We start from the raw sequence: 18441 nt of genomic DNA, 5'->3' as shown, positions 1-18441 counted from the left end.
GTCAGGTGTCCAGACAAGGTGCACAGAAATGTCCCTCTCAGAGAATTTTCCTGGGATCCCCTGACTTCTGAGCATCTGCTGAGCATTATTTAGGAGAAAAACCTATTTACAGTCTTCAGAGCTGAGAACTTAACTATATTTTGCACACAACCAAGAGGGTTCTGAGCCAGGGGCATGGTTTAAATACACTGAGTTTTCCAAGATTACAACTATTTTATAAATTTGCTGTTGAATACACTTTGTTTTTTAAAAAAATCTTTCCTGATTTTTCATTTCTGAAAATCTCATCATATGCTGCTGTGTCCTCGGAGCTCACATGCTGCTGTGGCCTCGGAGCTGCCATCTAAGCCCTGCAGGGTCTGTGGGCATCTGCAGGGACTGCATCAGTGACTCTGGGGGGCGGGGAGCAGGGACCCACTACCCTCCCCGGTCTCCTCCTGCCCTGTGTCCCAGCACACTGACACACCTGTACTTTATCATGCATATCGTATGTTCCTTCCAGGTCTGTGTTACACGACAGTTAGGGTATTCTACTGAGCTTTTAAGGTTATCTGTGCAGGCGCTTTCCTATCTCTGATTTGCATTCCAGGAGAGGGAGTGGGGCAGGAAAAGGCAGGGTATGAAATGCTGGGTCACGTAGAGTTGGAAGCCGCCACTCTGGACCGTGACTGTAGAACATGAAGTTGTCCTCTCTTGGTTTCTTCTTCTGACCTCAAATCCCAACAGGTCCAGAGGCAAAGCTCCATAGAGGAAGGGAAGGGCTGGGCATCTTGTCAGCAATGTCCCTGATTTATTATCTGCATTGGCACAAACACAGCAAAGGTTCTATTCTGGGAGACTCACACGTTGGGGATGGCACCCACCAGGTGCTGAATTCTCCCCGAAGCCACCTAGTGCTGCAGATGCGCCCATGTTGCTTGGCTGCCACTGACCCCAGAAGCAATCCTACCTCCCCAACCTACTCTAGCCTTTGGCAGCAGCCCGTGGTCTTCCTGGTGAATCTGGCAGCCCTGCCCAAGCCTCCCCACACGTGAGGACCTGAGCTGCAGTCCCCCCTACCCGAGCAGCAACCACCTCCCACTGTGAACACCCCCTGGAGCAGACACCGGCCTTCCCCACCTGTGTGTTGACCCACAGCTCACTGACACGCATGAATCCTTCGTACTGGTCAGTGTCTGCTTCACCTGAGACAGGGAAAGGCAGAGAACTCGCTCCAGGTTTAAACTCAATCACTGGATCCAAGGTGCCCTTGCCTGGGTAAAGAAACTGAGCCATGCATTGGCTTGAGGCTCTTTTCTGCCAGTTTTGTGTCCTGTGGATCTTGACACTTTGAGCTTTGGCAAACACGTCCATCCCGTCTGCAGGAATGAAGGCAAGTTCGTCCATGCTGTAGAGTCCCGAAGGCCTTCCACTCTGAGGGGACTTGACCATGGTAACCTACAGACACTGCTGTGCGGCTTCTAGCCCACAGGCTGGCTTGCTACTGCGGAGGGCAAGTTATGTCTGTGTCTTGCCTGTACCGAGAGTCCGGCTCACTCCTTGGAATTCCATGCAAGACAGTGCTGGCTGGACGCTGCTGGCAACCTGTTTGCCTGCTTACTGGCCCAGCCCAAGCAAGGAGGAAGAGGGCAGAGGCAGAGGCAGCTGGGAGGAGTTGAGACAGATGCACTTCCTGTCCGCAGCGGTGACTCCCCGTGCGTGGCATCTTCCAGCTCATGCCGTGCTTTCACTCACAGTCCTTACTGGAACCTCCAAGAAATCTTTCTAGTTAGTATCATCCTCTTCACTTTCAGATGAGGAAATCACAGCTCAGAGAGGCCAGGGCAGTCACCCAAGGCCACAGAGCAAAACCGGAACTCAACATCCGGTCTTCTTCCTACTCCTGCTGGCCACTGAGAGGGAGGTGGGGCTTCCTCAGAAGCAGGGGAGATAGGGAGGAACAGGGACGTGCAAACTGAAGGCAGGCCCCACAGCTGAGCGCGGGAGTGACAAGCACTGAGGACCACACAAGGGGGCCCTTCACAGGGCAGCAACTGGCGAGACACATCCCGGTTAGGGCCCCCTCTGGAGCGAAATGTTGCCGCGGAGGGACTCGCATCTCCCCGGCGCACCCTTTCGCCCCCGCCTTGGCTGAGACTGACCCACTCACCCTTCACAGTGTCTTTTGGGAAGAGAAGCCAGGAAACTGCTCTCTCATGCAGACGTACAGAATTCACCATCATCTTGAAAGCAAGGAAAAGCAAAACATCCTCGGGCCCTCGCCTTTCTGAGAAAATCTCACCTCCTCCTGCTGGATGACCCCTCATCCTGCTCACTAGGACCCTTGAGAATCTCAGCGCAGCCCAGCTTGATGCAGCCAAGCCCGGATGAAGTTTCTGGAGGGTCTCCTTGTTGCAGAGGGCGCGTTTTCACTTCTGGCCACCAGGTGGCGGAGCAGGGATGAGGTTCCAGGACCGAGACATGTCCCCTGGAAGGTCAGCTCTGGCCACCCAGAGGGAGGGCTCTGGGCTAGTTCTAGAAGGTGGTGTAAGTACTCATTTATTTGGAGGCGGAGCACAAAAGTCCTTCCACAGTGTCTAGGTAACAAAAGCTACAGGAGCACCCTGAAGCCCGAGCTGGGCACGGCCTGGGCTGGCCAGGCCCTCACTGGCTGGGCCAGGAGGAGACTCTGCAGCCACCGCCCCTGGGAGAGGAGACGTGGGACTTCTGTGCGACCTAAATTTGGCTCATGTCTTGAGATGTTCTCCAGTGTGTGCGTCCCTAGGTCCTTCCGTGTGGCTTGAACACACACAGGAGACCTGGGGCATCCGGGGGTGTGGACGAGACCTCCTGCAGAGCAGGGTGACACCAGGTTGGGAAGAGGAGGAGGCAGCAGCCCTGAACTGCACGAAGTGCAGGATTCTGCACCGGGCCCTTCCAGGTGGGCACAGAGGTGAATCTGTAGGACACACATTCACCTGGTTGTAGCTTTCATCACGTACTTTAAATATTTACACAGGAATGGGAGGCTCAGTTTGGATTCTTGCTCAAGCTCAGAAAGTAGCACAGCCCGGACAATCCCAGTCCAAGCACCATCATCTCTCACCTGGCTGACCAGGTCACCCCCTATCAGGTCTCTCTGCTTCTCCTCCTGACTCTCACACTCGGTCTGAGCATCCGGAGGAATTCCAGAAAACTAAGTCAGTCTCGCACCCACCAGCTTCACACACTTGGCCCAACACCAATCTCCTCACCCAAGTCTATAAAGCTGTGTCTCCTCTGGGGTCACATCTGGCGTCCTTCTCTGCCTAGACCCCCAGGCTCAAGCTCTGGCCTCAGCCCAATCACCCTGTCTTTTGTTGTTTTTTGCTTGAGCACACCCAACTCTTCTCTGCCTCAGGCCCTTTGCACTGGCTGTTCCCTCTGCCTTCTCCCCAGCCCTTCCTTGGGCGGGTTCTTTCCTCCTACCCTTCAGAGGAGGTTTACATGTCACATCAGAGCAGCCTCCCTGGTGAGCCAGTTGAAAGTAGCCCCCCGCCCTGCTCCAGTCACTTTATCTCACTTCATCTTATTTTAATCCCCTGCAGGGGCAGCAACCTTTCTGCGAAGGGTCAGATTATCTCTGTGGCAACTACTCAAGTCTGCCATGTGTGCACCCCAGCCATAGACAAGAGTGAATAAGGGCGTGGCTGTGTGCCAATAAAACTTTATCTACAAAAACAGGTGCTGCCAGCTGAGGCTTGCAGGCCGTTACTTGCCACTCCCTGAACCGACATAAACTATCTGGTATTTTTCTTATTTGTTTCCCGGCTGGGTCTGGCCAATTCTGTTCATCACTGTCGACTCTCCAGTGCCTGGAACAGCTCTTGGCATTCACTAGAGACTGTGAATACCTTTTTAATGTGTGAACGAGTATTATTTGATAACTGCATTGCTCTTTGAAGCCTGGTGAATCTCTTGGTTTCTAGTTTCCTTTCTTCCAGCACCCATTTCCCCCTGGCAATTTAGCTTTCACTTCCTCCTCAGAAAAGGCAACTAAACATCAGCAGGCAGACGGGGAAGACCATCCACAGTCCCGAGGGCCAGATAAGAGCACGGAGAGGGATGTGGCTTCCCACAGGTGGCAGGATGCAACTTGACCCCACATGGACAGAAGCAGCAACTCAATTATGCAAATGCAGTTTACTTGTGCATTTTTCACTGTGGTCAAACTCCCAAATTATTCCTGTTTTCCAAAGTATTTCTGGGCACTTTCTTCACTGTCTAGTCTTAGGTTTAGGAAAAGAAACTATGTTTACACACGATCTTAGCCAAAAGGCCGAGAAGCATTGGGAAAAGCAAACTACTTTTAGTATCAGCTTATGGAAAATCTGAATAGAAGGACAATTGAACAAAATAAAAATAAGGCAACTGCCTAATCTCCCTGAAACTATGACACTCAGACAGAATGGGACTGGCAGGGATAGATCCAGTGAAAACAGGTGCTGATGCAAAATCTAGATGCATCCCCCCTCCCTGCCTGTCATAACAAGAGTCCCTCCTTTTTCTGGAAGGTCAATTGGGTTGGCTTAGCAACAACACAGTCCTTGGGCAGGTTTGGAGGCTACACTGGGCTCTGTTTTTATCGGTAGGACTGAGCACAGCATAGAGTAGACAGCACAACCTACTTTTGTAATAAGGTGCTACCTACAGCCAGGATGGAGCTGTGGAGGCTTTCAGAGACCCCCAAAGCAATGGCGAGCTGGTCAACTACCTCTGGTGGGGGGTGATCTGCAGCATTTGCTGATGCCTGTGATGTAAATGCTCCCAGCCTGGCTGACTTCAAGACTGCCTGTCATGTCACTGAGTTGGGAAGACATGCACATGGACAGTACCAGAGGCCCCCGCACACCCCTGGCCCCAATTCACTTCCTGTGGAGTTGGGCCAGAGCAGACCCCACACAGGTCAGCCCTGCCCTGTGCTCTTCGTTCCCCCACGAGCCCTGGCCTTGGCCTCAGCCACCCTCAGCCCCGCCCCTCCCAGATGGGGAGCTCATGTGGGCCCCTGGAACACCCTGGCTGCAAGGTCCCATCTCCCATGGGTCAGCCCCCTGCACTGTCTAATGATCACAACAGCCGGGCCCTCTCCCCTTCGATTCTCCAGTGGTGCAGGGAGACGAGATGACTTTGGTTCTAGTTCCAGAAGCCGAATTCCCATTGCTTCCCTAGCAAATGTGGTTTAAAAATACTTTCTGAGGCAATGTCAAATGATGAGAGCTGAGAACACAAGATGCATTTCTTTTGCTAATTTGGCCCATTTGGAAACCAAATAAAATGGCAGGCAATTTAGGGCCACCACCCTGGCTGACCCAGATACAGACCTTTCCCCATGAAAGTGTTCTGCATCAACCTGCAGTGGTTCTTACACAGGGTGGCAGCACCCCAGGGGGTTTCAGGAAATGAGTGGAGGTGTAAGAAACAATTTTCACAATATTGGTGGGTAAGGGATGCTAAGACATTAGATAGATGCTGTGGGTCCAAGGACAAGAAGCATCCTACAAGGACAGGATGTCCCACCCACACCAAGTGCCCACAGCGCCCTGGTGAGAGACATGGAAAATAGCAAGAAGAAAATGACACTGAAAGGAAAATGGTACCAGGATGCTCCGGGTGTGAATGACTCTCTTCCTTCCCCCTCCCCAATGTATTCTGGTTGTGAACAATCTCTTCCTCCAGGTGACCCGACTCATAACTGCAAATAAATCAATTTCTGGACTTTCTCCACAGGTACTGTCTGCTCCTTGCAGCCCCCGCCACAGTCCTCACCATTGTATTCTTCAAGGATGGCACTGTGACAGCTCAGTCATTTCCAATAACTGATTATTCCAGGATCGGTGGACCAGGTGCCAAGCAGTTATTTATGTGGGGATTTCTTTTCACACTTGAAAAGGATACACGGTGCTTGGATACGGCTGGCAGACAACACCTCCTTTTCTGGCTAATCAGGAAGCTGAAGTCTAGAGTCCTTTGAGGGATTAGGAAGGTGAACAAATATGAGGGACTCCTTCAGCACTGAGCCTAGAAGATTCTGCTGAAGGGAACAGGGACCTGGGCTCTGCACGGGAAGGTGATCCGTGTGCACCACGAAACAGGGTCGCTCAGCACAGGTACAGCAGCGTGTGCAGAGAGGACACCGTCCTGTCTGCCCAGGAATCCTCAGTGGAGCCACCCTGTGCCCACTGAAAGTGAGTGAAAAGCAGGTATTTCTATGCCAGGTGGGAATCTCAGCTCTGCGCTAATCAGCATGTTGCCAAGCTCTTTGAGTCTGGGCTTCCTGCAGGAATATTCCCCTCCGTAAACTTTGGGGATCTTGTAAAATTACAATGCCTGACACAGGAACTGAGGATTCAATGGTGGCTGTTACTACAAATGACTCTCCAGGGTGCCCTGCTACAGTGGCCATCGCTGACACCCTCACAGCAGCTCCAAGAGTGGTCTGCAAGGTTCCAACAACAGCAAACAGGTGGGGATTACTGTGTGCAGGCACTGTGCTGGGGACATCATTTACATGGACCTATGCAACCCTCATCACCTTCCCAGGAGGTAGCACCATACTCACCCCATTTGACAAATGGGGACACTGAGGCACGGAGCTGTTCAGCAGCTTCCTAGTTCCCCCAGCGAAATCGTGACAGAGCTGAGGCTGGAGCCTAGGCTGCCTCTCTCCTGAGTCCGTGCTCTCGGCCACCACCCTGCATTTTGCCTCGTAAAGCACAGATGAGGGGGAAACTTTTCAGTGGATTCCGGGTGCTAAGGGGGAAGGTGTCCTTTAATCAGAGGTACTAAAATGACCATTCTTTGCCTTGAGCTCTCTTTTTGAGAAAAATCAAAGGATAATCGCAAAATACTAAATGTTGTCATATTCCCCCTCCCAACCTCTTTTAAGAATCTAGGCACCAAAAACAAAGGTGACAGTGGATGGAAGAAAATAATGGAGATCCCAACGTGGGACGTAGCGAGAGCCTGCGTGAAATTCAAAATTCTGAATGGCAGTCAGCTCCGCCTCACGGGGCACGGAGCAAGCTGCTCCGTGTTTCTGTTTCTAACTGTGACAGTCATCCCAGCACACAGCAGAAAAGGGGGAAACAGGAAGAGAGCAAAACTTTCCACCCAGCAATCCAGCCAACCCCAGCTAGCAGGCTGTTGCTCTCCCCTAAGTCCTTTTCCTGACCGTTTTTCTTCATTTTTTTCCAGACGTGTCATTGTAGTGCGTATCTGGGTCTGTATCCAGCACAGCAATCTACTTTTGAATCAAAGGGACCGTTCCTAAGGCAAGGTGGGCAAGACACAGCACAGCCCCACAAAACGCCTCGTCCCTCTGCAGAGGAAGGGTCCCTGCATTGGACTGCTGCCGGGCATGGTGCTGCAGCTGATATTTCGCTCTGAGATGAGTTAACTGCAGGTACCCATGCGCCCCGCTCTCATCTGATGAGAGTTTCTCAGATGGGAAACAGCACTCCAAGCCAAGAAAGAACGTGGCAACTGGCTTTTCCACAGTGCTCCGGTAGTGGGAGGCACTGGCACTGTGGCAGCTGAGCAGGGGCCGCAAACACCTGGCAGGGGCACAGCACTGCTACCCAGGGACACGAGCCAGGCACCAGGTGCACAGGTGGGGTTCCAGTCTGTCTGTGTGGAATGGTGGAAATCCAAGAATACCAGACCAAGCACGTTTATATACCTGGTAAAGGTGTCAAGCCTATTTCTTTAGAAGCCCTTCACCATTCCTCAGTAAAGTGTTCTTTTTACAAGTGGACCGTAAGTGGAAACCTAATAAGTAACAGGAAAAAAATCTGTGCTTATTGAGTCTGTGCAAAGACCAGATTTCCTTTGACTTTTCACTGTTGATGGATGGTACACCAGTAATCGATTTACACCAGCCCTTGTATCTGGACACTTTGTCTATAAACATAAGATTCTACACCCAAATGCAAGGCTTCTGCTGTATAATACAGCCAGAACCAGAGGTTGCAAACTATGGGCCTGGGCTGTTTTATTTGGCTGGTATTGTAATTCAAATAAAGAGAGTTTAACAATTAAGAAATGTTACGTAAAAGTTCATTATTGAGGCCAGGTGCGGTGGCTCACGCCTGTAATCCTAACACTCTGGGAGGCCGAGGTGGGTGGATCGCTCGAGGTCAGGAGTTCGAGACCAGCCTGAGCAAGAATGAGACTCCCGTCTCTACTAAAAAAAATAGAAAGAAATTATCTGGCCAACTAAAATATATATAGAAAAAAATTAACCGGGCATAGTGGCGCATGCCTGTAGTCCCAGCTACCCGGGAGGCTGAGTCAGTAGGATCCCTTAAGCCCAGGAGTTTGAGGTTGCTGTGAGCTAGGCTGATGCCACGGCACTCACTCTAGCCTGGGCAACAAAGCGAGACTCTGTCTCAAAAAAAAAAAAAAAAAGGTTCATTATTGATTGGCACCGTGACTATTAGGCTCTCCCTCTACCCCCGCCTCATTTTTTCTTGTAAACAAAAAGATCTCCCTTATTATTCTAGTCCAAATTCTCATTCGCTGTGATAATGAGACAGTCCATAGTGGTACAGGGTGGGAAACACAAAGCCTGCAATTAATTTACATATTTTCTGTAGGAACAGATGAGTCAGGCTAGGAAAATTTTTCCAGACTTAGCTCTTTCTGGACTTTCCAGAACAAAGGGGAAACCAAATCCCTGCAGCAGCCTGGGAGACCTCAGCCTTCCCTGATCGTCTGCCCGGTGTCTTTGTGGCCAGGTCTCAAAATCCAAAGCACAAGGGTGTGAACATGAATGATCCATGACATTATCCCCCAGCAGGTCAACTCCAAAGGGTTTTAAATATGCATGTGTACCTGAAATTGTTGAGTCTCTCTACATTTATGTTCTGTAGAAGGAAAGAAGTTATTCCAGTCGATGCCCCCTCTGCCCCTGGCAAGACCGCGAGACAACCACAAACATGCAACCTGCAGTGCTGTGAAGGTGCAGACAGGCCCGTCTCCATCCATCCATACGACAGGGATCCACAGCAGGGTTTGCACAATACCTTTTCAACAAGTACCTAAACCAACTGAATTACCTTTTCATTTCTAGAAAGTTTGTTTTTTAAAAAATTATAATTTATTGTAAAAAAAATTGGAAAAAATACAGTAATGTTTAAAGAAGAAAATGTTAATTACTCACAACAGCCAAACCAAAAAACACCACTGGGAACATTTTCCTTCTCTGCATTTTGAACATAGCAGGGATTATGATGTACACACAATTTATCTTATGCTTTGACGCCCAGGGCACACCCTAAGCATTAAATTCCTGTTACTAAAACCTATTCAAAAATACTTTAAAAGCCAAAAGCCATTCTACTCTGTAGCTGTAGGATAACTTACTAGACATTATTGTTGGTCACCTGATGTTTCCAATTTTTATCACTTTATTATAAATAACACTGCAGTGAACACCTTCGTACATAAAACGTAGAGTCCCCAGATTAAAGGAAATGACTCGCGTGAAGTCCCTTAATACACGTTGCTATGATGTGGCTGGAAAGGGTACACCTGCTTTCACTTATTTTTATGTTTGTGTAAATCTTAGAGCAACGAAGATTGGTAAACAGGAGCTTAACTGACATGTTGGAGCTCAAAACATAAGAAGGAAAGAGGCAGAGTCAGCGTCCTCATTTCCTCTCTACTTCACGGGAGGGAGATACTGCAGAGAGGGTGGGAGGGGAGGAACCAGGCACAGCGACTGTAAAGAGGTCAAATGATTTCCAAGTCCAAAGAGAGAAGAAGAAATCCGATAGGGAGCTTATGCATTTGTGCCAACTGATATGCAAACTGTAGGACAGAGACACATGCCTCTTCGTAGAGTCTGGGTGTCCAAAGCCTTGTTTGTTCACTCTCATAGTTTACAAGGAAAAAGACTGAGCATTTTTCACCTAAATAATAGTAGAGAATTTCAGACCGATAAACTGAATTTCTCACCTTTCGGAGTCTTGCAAGGAGACCTGCTACATGCTCGTGTTGTTCTGATTTAGCAAGATCTTCTGGTGTCTTTCCATCCTGTTAGAGAAAAAGTGTTAGTCTCTTTTCCCTTAACGAGAGGGCTGTGTGTGTTCCATACACCAGTTCCATCCATCCGAGGCAGAAACAAGGCTATGCGAGGTCAGAAGCAAATCAGGTGGACAAAGAGTGTGCCTGGATTAGCTCCCTATCTGTGGAATGCTATTTCTCGTGATTGTCCAGGAACGGAAGAGAAGAAGTAGGAACACAACATGCATTGGTGTCTTGTGGTCCCACAGGGAGACGCTGAAGTCCTACAGGTTTAATCATAACTCAGCAGCCTCTTTAGCTGGCTGAATACTCCAACTCCTGAAACTCTCACCCCAGTTAGGCAGAGAATAAAGACTGTCATTAGATGGAAAATTCTAGTTAGTGCAAGCTGATGTCTTACAATCCATATATGGACAAACCTAGCCCTCACATGATGCCATTCCTGGTAATTACTGTGCATTTCAAAAAAGACTTAGTTTGACAATTTTTAAAATTTTAAAAATTTTTCATTATTAAGGATACATTATAGTTGTATGTATTTATAGGATACATGTTGATGTTTTGATACTGGCATACAATGTATATTAATCAAATCAGGGTAACTGGGGATCCATCACCTCAAACATTTATCATTTCTTCATGTTAGGAGCATTCCAATTCCACTCTTAGTTATTTTAAAGTATACCCTAACTTATTGTTGACCATGGTCACTTTGTTATCTTATTGACAGACAACTTTGATTGACATATTTTTGGTGAACTGAAAACAGGGAAAAAGAGCCCACAGCACTTTGGTGCTTGCATTTTATTTGGAGATTTTCCTAGGTCTCCAGTTTCATGCCGAAGGGATTCATTTCTGTTCCCACACCACGAATGTGCCTGACGATGGCAGACATTTATCGAACACCTCCTAATACAAGGCGGACCCAGTTCTCAGTGCTCGGCATGCAGTAACACTGAAGTCACCCCTGGGAGGCAGGAACTATCACTGTGCCCATGCCACCAAGGAGGAAAAGAGGCTTAGGGGCTGTTTTATTGCAGTTTTGGAGATAGAAAACTTCAAAAGTAGAAAAGATGAGAACCAATTTTCAAATAAATAAACGAGACATTTTTTAAAAACAAAAAAAAATGAGAAAGATTTGCCAACAAAAAAAAAATGAGAAAGATTTGTCTTATCTAAAATGTTTATCAATAACAAACAGTCGAATCCTTGTGGAAGCTTAGGGATGCCCAAAATCCGTTTAACAGCAAACCTCCCAGTTCCTCAACTTAATTAATTCTCTGAGCCATGACAGGGGTCCCATTAAACCAGTCTTTCTCCATCTTGGTACTACTGACATTTGGATCTGGATAATTCTCTGTTGTGGAGTCTCTTCTGTGCCTTCTGGGATGTTTAGTTGCATTTCTGGCTTTTATCCACTAGGTGACAGTAGCATCCCCGAACTCTCACTGCGACAACCAAAAATGTCTCCAGATATTGTCAAATGTCCCCTGAGGGGCAAAATGGCCCAGCTGAGAACCACTGCTGTAGACTGACTGCCAAGAATCATCTGGGAGCCCCAGAGGAGGATTGTTTTATGTTCATGACTGCCCGTCACTCTGCTCCTGTGAGTCCTGAAATGTCTCCACAGGGCAGGGAAGGGCTTCTGGTTTGCTCTGGGGTGAATCAGGTGCCTTATCAGACGCCGCATTTCCAGCCAGAGATGCATAACCAATCCTCTAGTTCCTTTACTGACATGAGAGAAGGCCTTGGTTATATGGTTACCAAACTTCACTGCACGCTGGAATCACCTGGGGATCTTGGAAAACTCCTGCTCGCTGGCTCCCCCCTGGATACTGCTGTCATCAGCATGGGATGCGACCTGTGACCCCCAGCTAATTCCACTGAGCAGCAAAGTTTGGGAACCACTGCCCTAGTGAGAAGAAATCTGAGCCTTGACTTAAGTTTCCTGCCCCTGATGTTTCCTCTTGCAGACCTCCATTTGCAGGCAGCACAGGAGGACCGTCACTGCCATGGGTTACTCGCCACCACTCGGCCTCTTGAAAGACAAGAGAACCACCAGCAACAATAATTCCTCACGGTGACCTGCACTTTACAGTTGGAAAAACACGTTCCTCTAAAGGACGCTGTTCAAGCTTCCCAAAGTAATGCCTGCCGGCGTAGTGGACACGTTTTGAACTTCAGAGAAGACCCAGGCTGAAGTCCTGAGCCTGCCCCTCCCCAGCTGTGCGGTCAGTCACTCGGCCTTCCCGGGCCGGGGTTTCTTCACCTGCCTGCACAGGTTCTTGAGCAGATTAGAGAAAACCAAATGGAAAGAACCAGCCCAGTGCCAGGCACAGAGGAGCACACAGTGGTAATTATTACTAAAACAGCTGAGAATTTCCCCAAACTACTTGGTCTTCTGTCGAAGAGGGAAAGGGGCAGGAGCTGGGCCTCTGCTTTCTGGCCTTGGCTCCACTGGGCGCCGAGCGAGGTGCTAAACTCAGGGGGCCACACCTGGCACACGAGTGACTCTAACATCCGCTGCCCTCCTGCTTACACACAGGGCTCTCAGGGACCCAACAAGTGCATGCATTGAAAGATACAGAAAGAAGGCTGAGTGTCTCAGCACCCAGCTGTCCATCATCTCAACATGGGGCCCATGAGCCTTGGGGACCAGGAATGAGCTGGGCCCAGGAATCTGTGTGTCTTTTGTGCACTAGCAGCACCTCCCACTGCATGTCTGGCCCTGGGCTGTAAGTCCCAAGTTGGCAGCATGACATGGGGAGAAACCCATGGAAAGCGCTAAAGGCCACTTCACTCGCTGTGTTCAGGAAGCCAGATCTCCCAATGAAAAGATGATCTGAAAGAAATATGTACAATAACTTCCCCAGTTTTCAGACAGTGTGGGTGCAAATGATGGATTTTTTTTTAAAATACAGAATTGTAAGGGTTCATCCAAATAGCACCCAGACAACAAACATTCCATGTCTTTCCTTCCTCCCTCCCTCCCTTCCTCCCTCCCTGCCTTCCTTTCTTTCCTTCATTGAGCTCCTATTACTTTATTCGCTGTGAATAAAACCCACAGAAGTCCCTATTCTCATAGGACATAAAATCTAGTGGCTATCGTCAGCAAAGAGTGACAGTTTGACATCTTCTGCCCCCATTTGGACACCCTTAATTCCCTTCTCTTTTTTGATTGCTCTGGCAAGGATTTCCAGCACTATGCTGAATAGAAGTGGAGATAGTGGGCAACCTTGTCTGGTTCCAGTTCTAAGCGGGAATGCTTTCAATTTTTCCCCGTTCAATATGATATTGGCTGTGGGTTTGTCATATATGGCCTTAATAATTTTAATGAATGTCCCATCTATGCCTATTTTGTTGAGGGTTTTTATCATAAAAGTGTGCTGGATTTTATCAAATGCTTTTTCTGTGTCTATCGAGAGAATCATATGGTCTTTGTTCTTGTTTTTTATTTATGTGGTAAATTACATTTATAGATTTGCATATGTTGAACCAGCCGTGCATCCCTGGGATAAAGCCCACCTGGTCATGGTGAATTATTTTTTTGATGTGCTGTTGGATTCGGTTTGCTAAAATTTTGTTGAAAATTACTGCATCTATATTCATGAGAGATATTGGTCTGTAGTTTTCTTTTTGTGCTACACCCTTTCCTGGCTTTGGTATCAAGGTGATATTGGCTTTGTAGAATGAGCTGGGGAGGATACCAACCTTCTCAGTGTTTTGGAATAATTTCTGCAGTATAGGTATGGGTTCTTCTTTGTATGTTTGGTAAAATTCAGGTGTGAACCCATCTTGTCCTGGACTTTTTTTTTTTTTTTTGAAAGATTTTTTTATTACTGCTCCAATTTCTGCACTTGATGATACGCAATTATACCTAGAAAATCCCAAAGATTCAGTCAAGAGACTCCTGAAATTCATAAATGAATTCAGTAAAGTCTCAGGATACAAAATTAATGCACACAAATCAGTGGCATTCATATACACCAATAACGGTCAAGCCAAAAATCAAATCAAAGATGCACCACCTTTCACAATAGCATCAAAGAAAATTAAATATTTAGGAATATTTTTAACGAAGGAGGTGAGAGATATTTATAGGGAGAACTACGAAACACTGAGAAAAGAAATTGTAGATGATGTGCACAGATGGAAATCCCTACCGTGCTCATGGATTGGTAGAATAAATATTGTTAAAATGTCTATTCTACCTAAAGTGATCTACAGAATTAATGCAATTCCTATCCAAATTCCACCATCATTCTTTACAGATTTAAAAAAATAATTCTATGCTTTGTCTGGAACCAGAGAAGACCTTGTATAGCCAAAACAATCGTAAGCAAAAAGAAAAAATTGGGAGGGATCAGTCTGCCACTTCAATCTTTACTACAAGGCAATAGTAACCAAAACAGCACGGTACTGGCACAAGAACACAGATATAGACCTTTGGAATAGGATGGAGATCTCAGATATAAAACTATCCTCATATTGTCATCCAATCTTTGACAAAGCAGACAAAAGTATACATTGGGGAAAAGAATCTCTGTTCAATAAGTGGTGCTGGAAAAACTGGATATCCACATGCAGAAGATTGAAACTGGATCCTCACCTCTCACCTCTCACAAAAATCAACTCACATTGGATCACAGACTTAAACCTAAGGCGTGAAACCTTAAGAATTCTGGAAGAAAATGTGGGGAAGACTCTTTTAGACATCAGCCTAGGTAAAGAATTTATGAGGAAGATCCCCAAAGCAATCACAGCAGCAACAAAAATAAACAAATGGACCTGATCAAATTAAAAATCTTCTGCACAGCCAAGGAAACTGTCCTTAGAGTGAATAGACAATCTACAGAATGGGAGAAAATATTTGCTTTCCACACATCCGATAAAGGGCTGACAACAAGAACCTATATAGAACTTAAAAAAAATCAACAAGAAAAAATCAAACAACCCCATCAATAAATGGGCAGAGGACATGAACAGAAACTGTCAATAGAAGACGGAACAATGGCCAGCAAATATATTAAAAAGTGTTCAACATCTCTAATCATTAGGGAAATGCAAATCAAAACTACAATGAGGTATCACCTAACTCCAGTGAGAATGGCCTCTATCAAAAAGTCCCAAAATAACAAATGCTGGCGTGGATGTAGAGAGATTGGAACCCTCTTACACTGCTGGTGGGACTGCAAATTAGTACAACCCCTGTGGAAAGTAATTTGGAGATACCTCAAAGAGCTAAAGATAGAAATACCATTTGATCCAGCAATCCCCCTACTAGGCATCTATCCAAAGGAAAAAAAAGACATTCTATAATAAAGACATCTGCACTCAAATGTTTATAGCAGCACAATTCACAACTGCGAAGATGTGGAAACAACCCAAATGCCCATCAGTACATGAGTGGATTAATAAATAAAATGTGGTATATGTATACCATGAATACCGCTCAACTACAAAAAACAATGGTGATCTAGCACCTCTTATATTATCCTGGATAGAGATTGAGCCCATCCTTCGAAGTGAGGTATCACAAGGGTGGAAAAACATGCACCACATGTACTCACCATCAAACTGGTACTAATTGATTAACACTAAGGTGCTCACATGGTAGTAATACTGGGTGCCAGTAAGGTGGGGGGGGTGGGAGGTGGGAGGTAGAGGGGGTGGGGTGGGAAAACCCACAGCTAATGGAGACGGGGTGCACTGTATGGGGAAGGACATGCTTGTGGCCCTGGCTTGAGCAAGCAAATGCATTTCACGTAGCCAAAATTTTTGTACCCCCATAATATCCTGAATTAAAAAAATAATAAAAAATAATAATAAAATACAAATAAAACCAATACACTATAACAATGAAAAACAAAATCTAGTGGAGAGAGCGGACAAGAAACAAATAGGTGAATAAACCAGAGTCGGTCAGACGGTGAGAGGTGCTATGGAGAACAATGAGGCGGGAAGCAGATGGGCAGTCCAGGGGGCAATGGTGGAGACGAGGCATAAAATTTAAAGTAGGAGAGTCCAGAAAGGCCTCGCCCAGAAGGCGATATTTGAGTGAAACCTGCAGAAGGTAGCAGAGCAAGTCATATGGGTACCTGGGGAAGAGCTTCTCATGCCAAAGAACAGCAAGTGCAAAGGCCCTGAGGCAGCAGGATGGCTGTCATGCCTGAAGAGTATCAAGGGGTCTTGTGTGGCTGGTGCAGGGGAAGCAAGGGAGGAGGAGGAGCAAGAGATGGAGTCAGGGAGCAATGTCAGGGGCAGTTCTTTAGGGACGCCCCCATCTTAAGGATGTTTACTCTGCTGGGAAGCTTTCGGAGTGTCTGAGCAAGGAGGGACAGGATCTGACTGATGTTTGAACAGGGTCACGCAGGCAGCCGTGTGGGGACGGACTGTGGACAGGTAAGGGTGGAAGCAGGGAGCCCAGCTAGGAGGCAGCGACGAATTCTAGGTGATCATGGCCAAGCGCCAGCTGCCTCCTAGGAGTCAGCAGACAATTCCAAAGGAGCAAGGACGGCGAAGTGATTGGGTCACACTGTACACACTGGAGGGGCTGGGACAGAGGGAGTCTCCCGGGCACCCCTGACCCAGTGACTCCCTCGGGATGCGTTTCTCCCTGTTACTACCCTGTCCCAGTTGGTGACTGTTCGTTGACTGTTGTGTCAGCGTCCTTCTTCTGTTTCTAGAAGTTTCCTGAGGGGCACACCTGTCTCATCACCACTGGACTCCCTGTTCTTAGCTGTGCCTGGTGCCGCGCATGTGCTCGGTGTTTGCAGAATGAATGAGTGAGTGGCAGAACGAGTGCTGCTGGGCGGTGTGGCTCCCGCACCCGTGGGAGGGGCCTCAGGACGGGGCAGGTGGGAAAGTGGAGAGCGGGGAGGTGCAGGGAAGGAGCCTGCGCAGGGTGCCGGGCAGGACCGAGGAAACAGCCGTCGTGGGGGAGGGCGGAGGTCCTGTGGCTAGCAGAAGGACCCCTGCGGAGGCCAGCAGCCACACAGCGGACGGAGCAGGCCCACCCACACTGCTGCTATCTGGCAAAAGTCAACAGCTGGCGTTTTCAAAGACATCCTCGCTAGTTTCTTTATGAGTTTGTTTCTAGGACAAAAAAAAAATACTCTCTTTCCTAATACAAATGCATATAAATGCTCTGTTATGGAGTAACTGGACCCCATGCCCAGACAGGGCTGAGCAGGACTTGACGACACACCAGGTCACATAGGGCAGGTGTGGGTTTGTGCTGGTTACAGAGGTGCCCTAAGAAGGGGACCCGCCCCACACAGAATATTGGCAATAACTGGCTGAGAGGAAGCACAGTGCTAGGCCCATACCGCACAGAGCAGGCCTGTTACTCCGGGGGAAGGAACGACATGGAGATACCACAAGTGCACTCAGGGAGGCGACGCCCTAGACCAGAGGTCAGCAAGCGCTTTCTGTCAAGGGCCAGGGAGTAGGTGTTTTGGTCTCTGTGGGCCACAGTCTCTGTCGGAGCCGCTCGACTCTGACGCTATGGTGTGGAAGCAGCCAGAGACTACACAGGTGCATGGGGCATGGCTGTGTCCCAGTGAAACTTCATTTATAAAAACAGGCAGCGGGCTGGATTTGGCCCGAGAGCCACAGTTTGCTAACCCCTTGATGATCTCCAGGAAGTGGGGCTGTATTCCAACCGCAGGGCCCTGATGTTGGCTGCCCCATTAAAACACCACTTGATCTCCTTAGAGAACCACCTTATGTCAGCAAAGCTCTAATCTGTGAGTTTCAGGACTTTCCTAGAGGAAGACGGGACAGTCAGCCCATGGCTAGGCCAGCAACACGGCAGCAATAACACTGCAACTGTATCTTATTAGCTAACTATTTCCCTCTTGGTTATTTCATGAAATGTGAACCAACTAGTTTCTTCTATTGGGATGAACTAGATCTGGAATGGGGAGAGGGAGCAGAGGGAGCCGAAGAAATTTAATTTACAAATATTTTCAGAGCCAGGCATGGAGGTGCATGCATGTAGTCCCAGGAGTTCCAGCCTGGGCAACATAGGGAGACCCCATCTGTAAAAAAACTAAAAAATAAAACCACAAAAATTTTGCAGGCCCACTAGCAAAGCCAGACTGCTTAAACAACAGAGAACTGCTCTTGTGCCTGTGGCAGGCATGTGGCAGCCTGGCCTCTCCGGGCGGACATGGGGACTACACCCCACAGCAAGAGCCCAGCCTCCTCCACATCTTCCTAAAGGGCCCCCCAGGGGGCTGCAGTGCCCTGGGGTGAGGGGGAGCACTTAGGACAGCGAAACACACAGATCTCACAAGGACGCAGAGGCCCTGTTGTGTAACATGGGAAACACAAAGGCCAGTGGGAAGCAGCGGGAACCCCGGGCGGAGCAGGGCCCAGCGAGATGAGAAGAGG

The 18441-nt window shown here is 48.0% G+C and overlaps 1 protein-coding gene across 3 annotated transcripts in view; it reads right to left on the bottom strand.

The window, feature by feature from the left end:
• Positions 1–18441, bottom strand: part of LOC138388333 (death-associated protein kinase 1) — a 176877-nt gene that overhangs the window by 22608 nt on the left and 135828 nt on the right. For all 3 annotated transcript variants that reach the window (XM_069476292.1, XM_069476294.1, XM_069476295.1), the window contains exon 18: positions 9976–10053. In XM_069476292.1, coding sequence (XP_069332393.1) covers positions 9976–10053 — 78 coding nt within the window. The remainder of the gene's footprint in view (positions 1–9975; positions 10054–18441) is intronic.

This window comes from Eulemur rufifrons, chromosome 7 (genome assembly GCF_041146395.1).
Source record: "Eulemur rufifrons isolate Redbay chromosome 7, OSU_ERuf_1, whole genome shotgun sequence".
In the NCBI taxonomy this organism is placed as follows: domain Eukaryota; kingdom Metazoa; phylum Chordata; class Mammalia; order Primates; family Lemuridae; genus Eulemur; species Eulemur rufifrons.
This window is presented reverse-complemented; position numbering and strand designations above follow the sequence as displayed.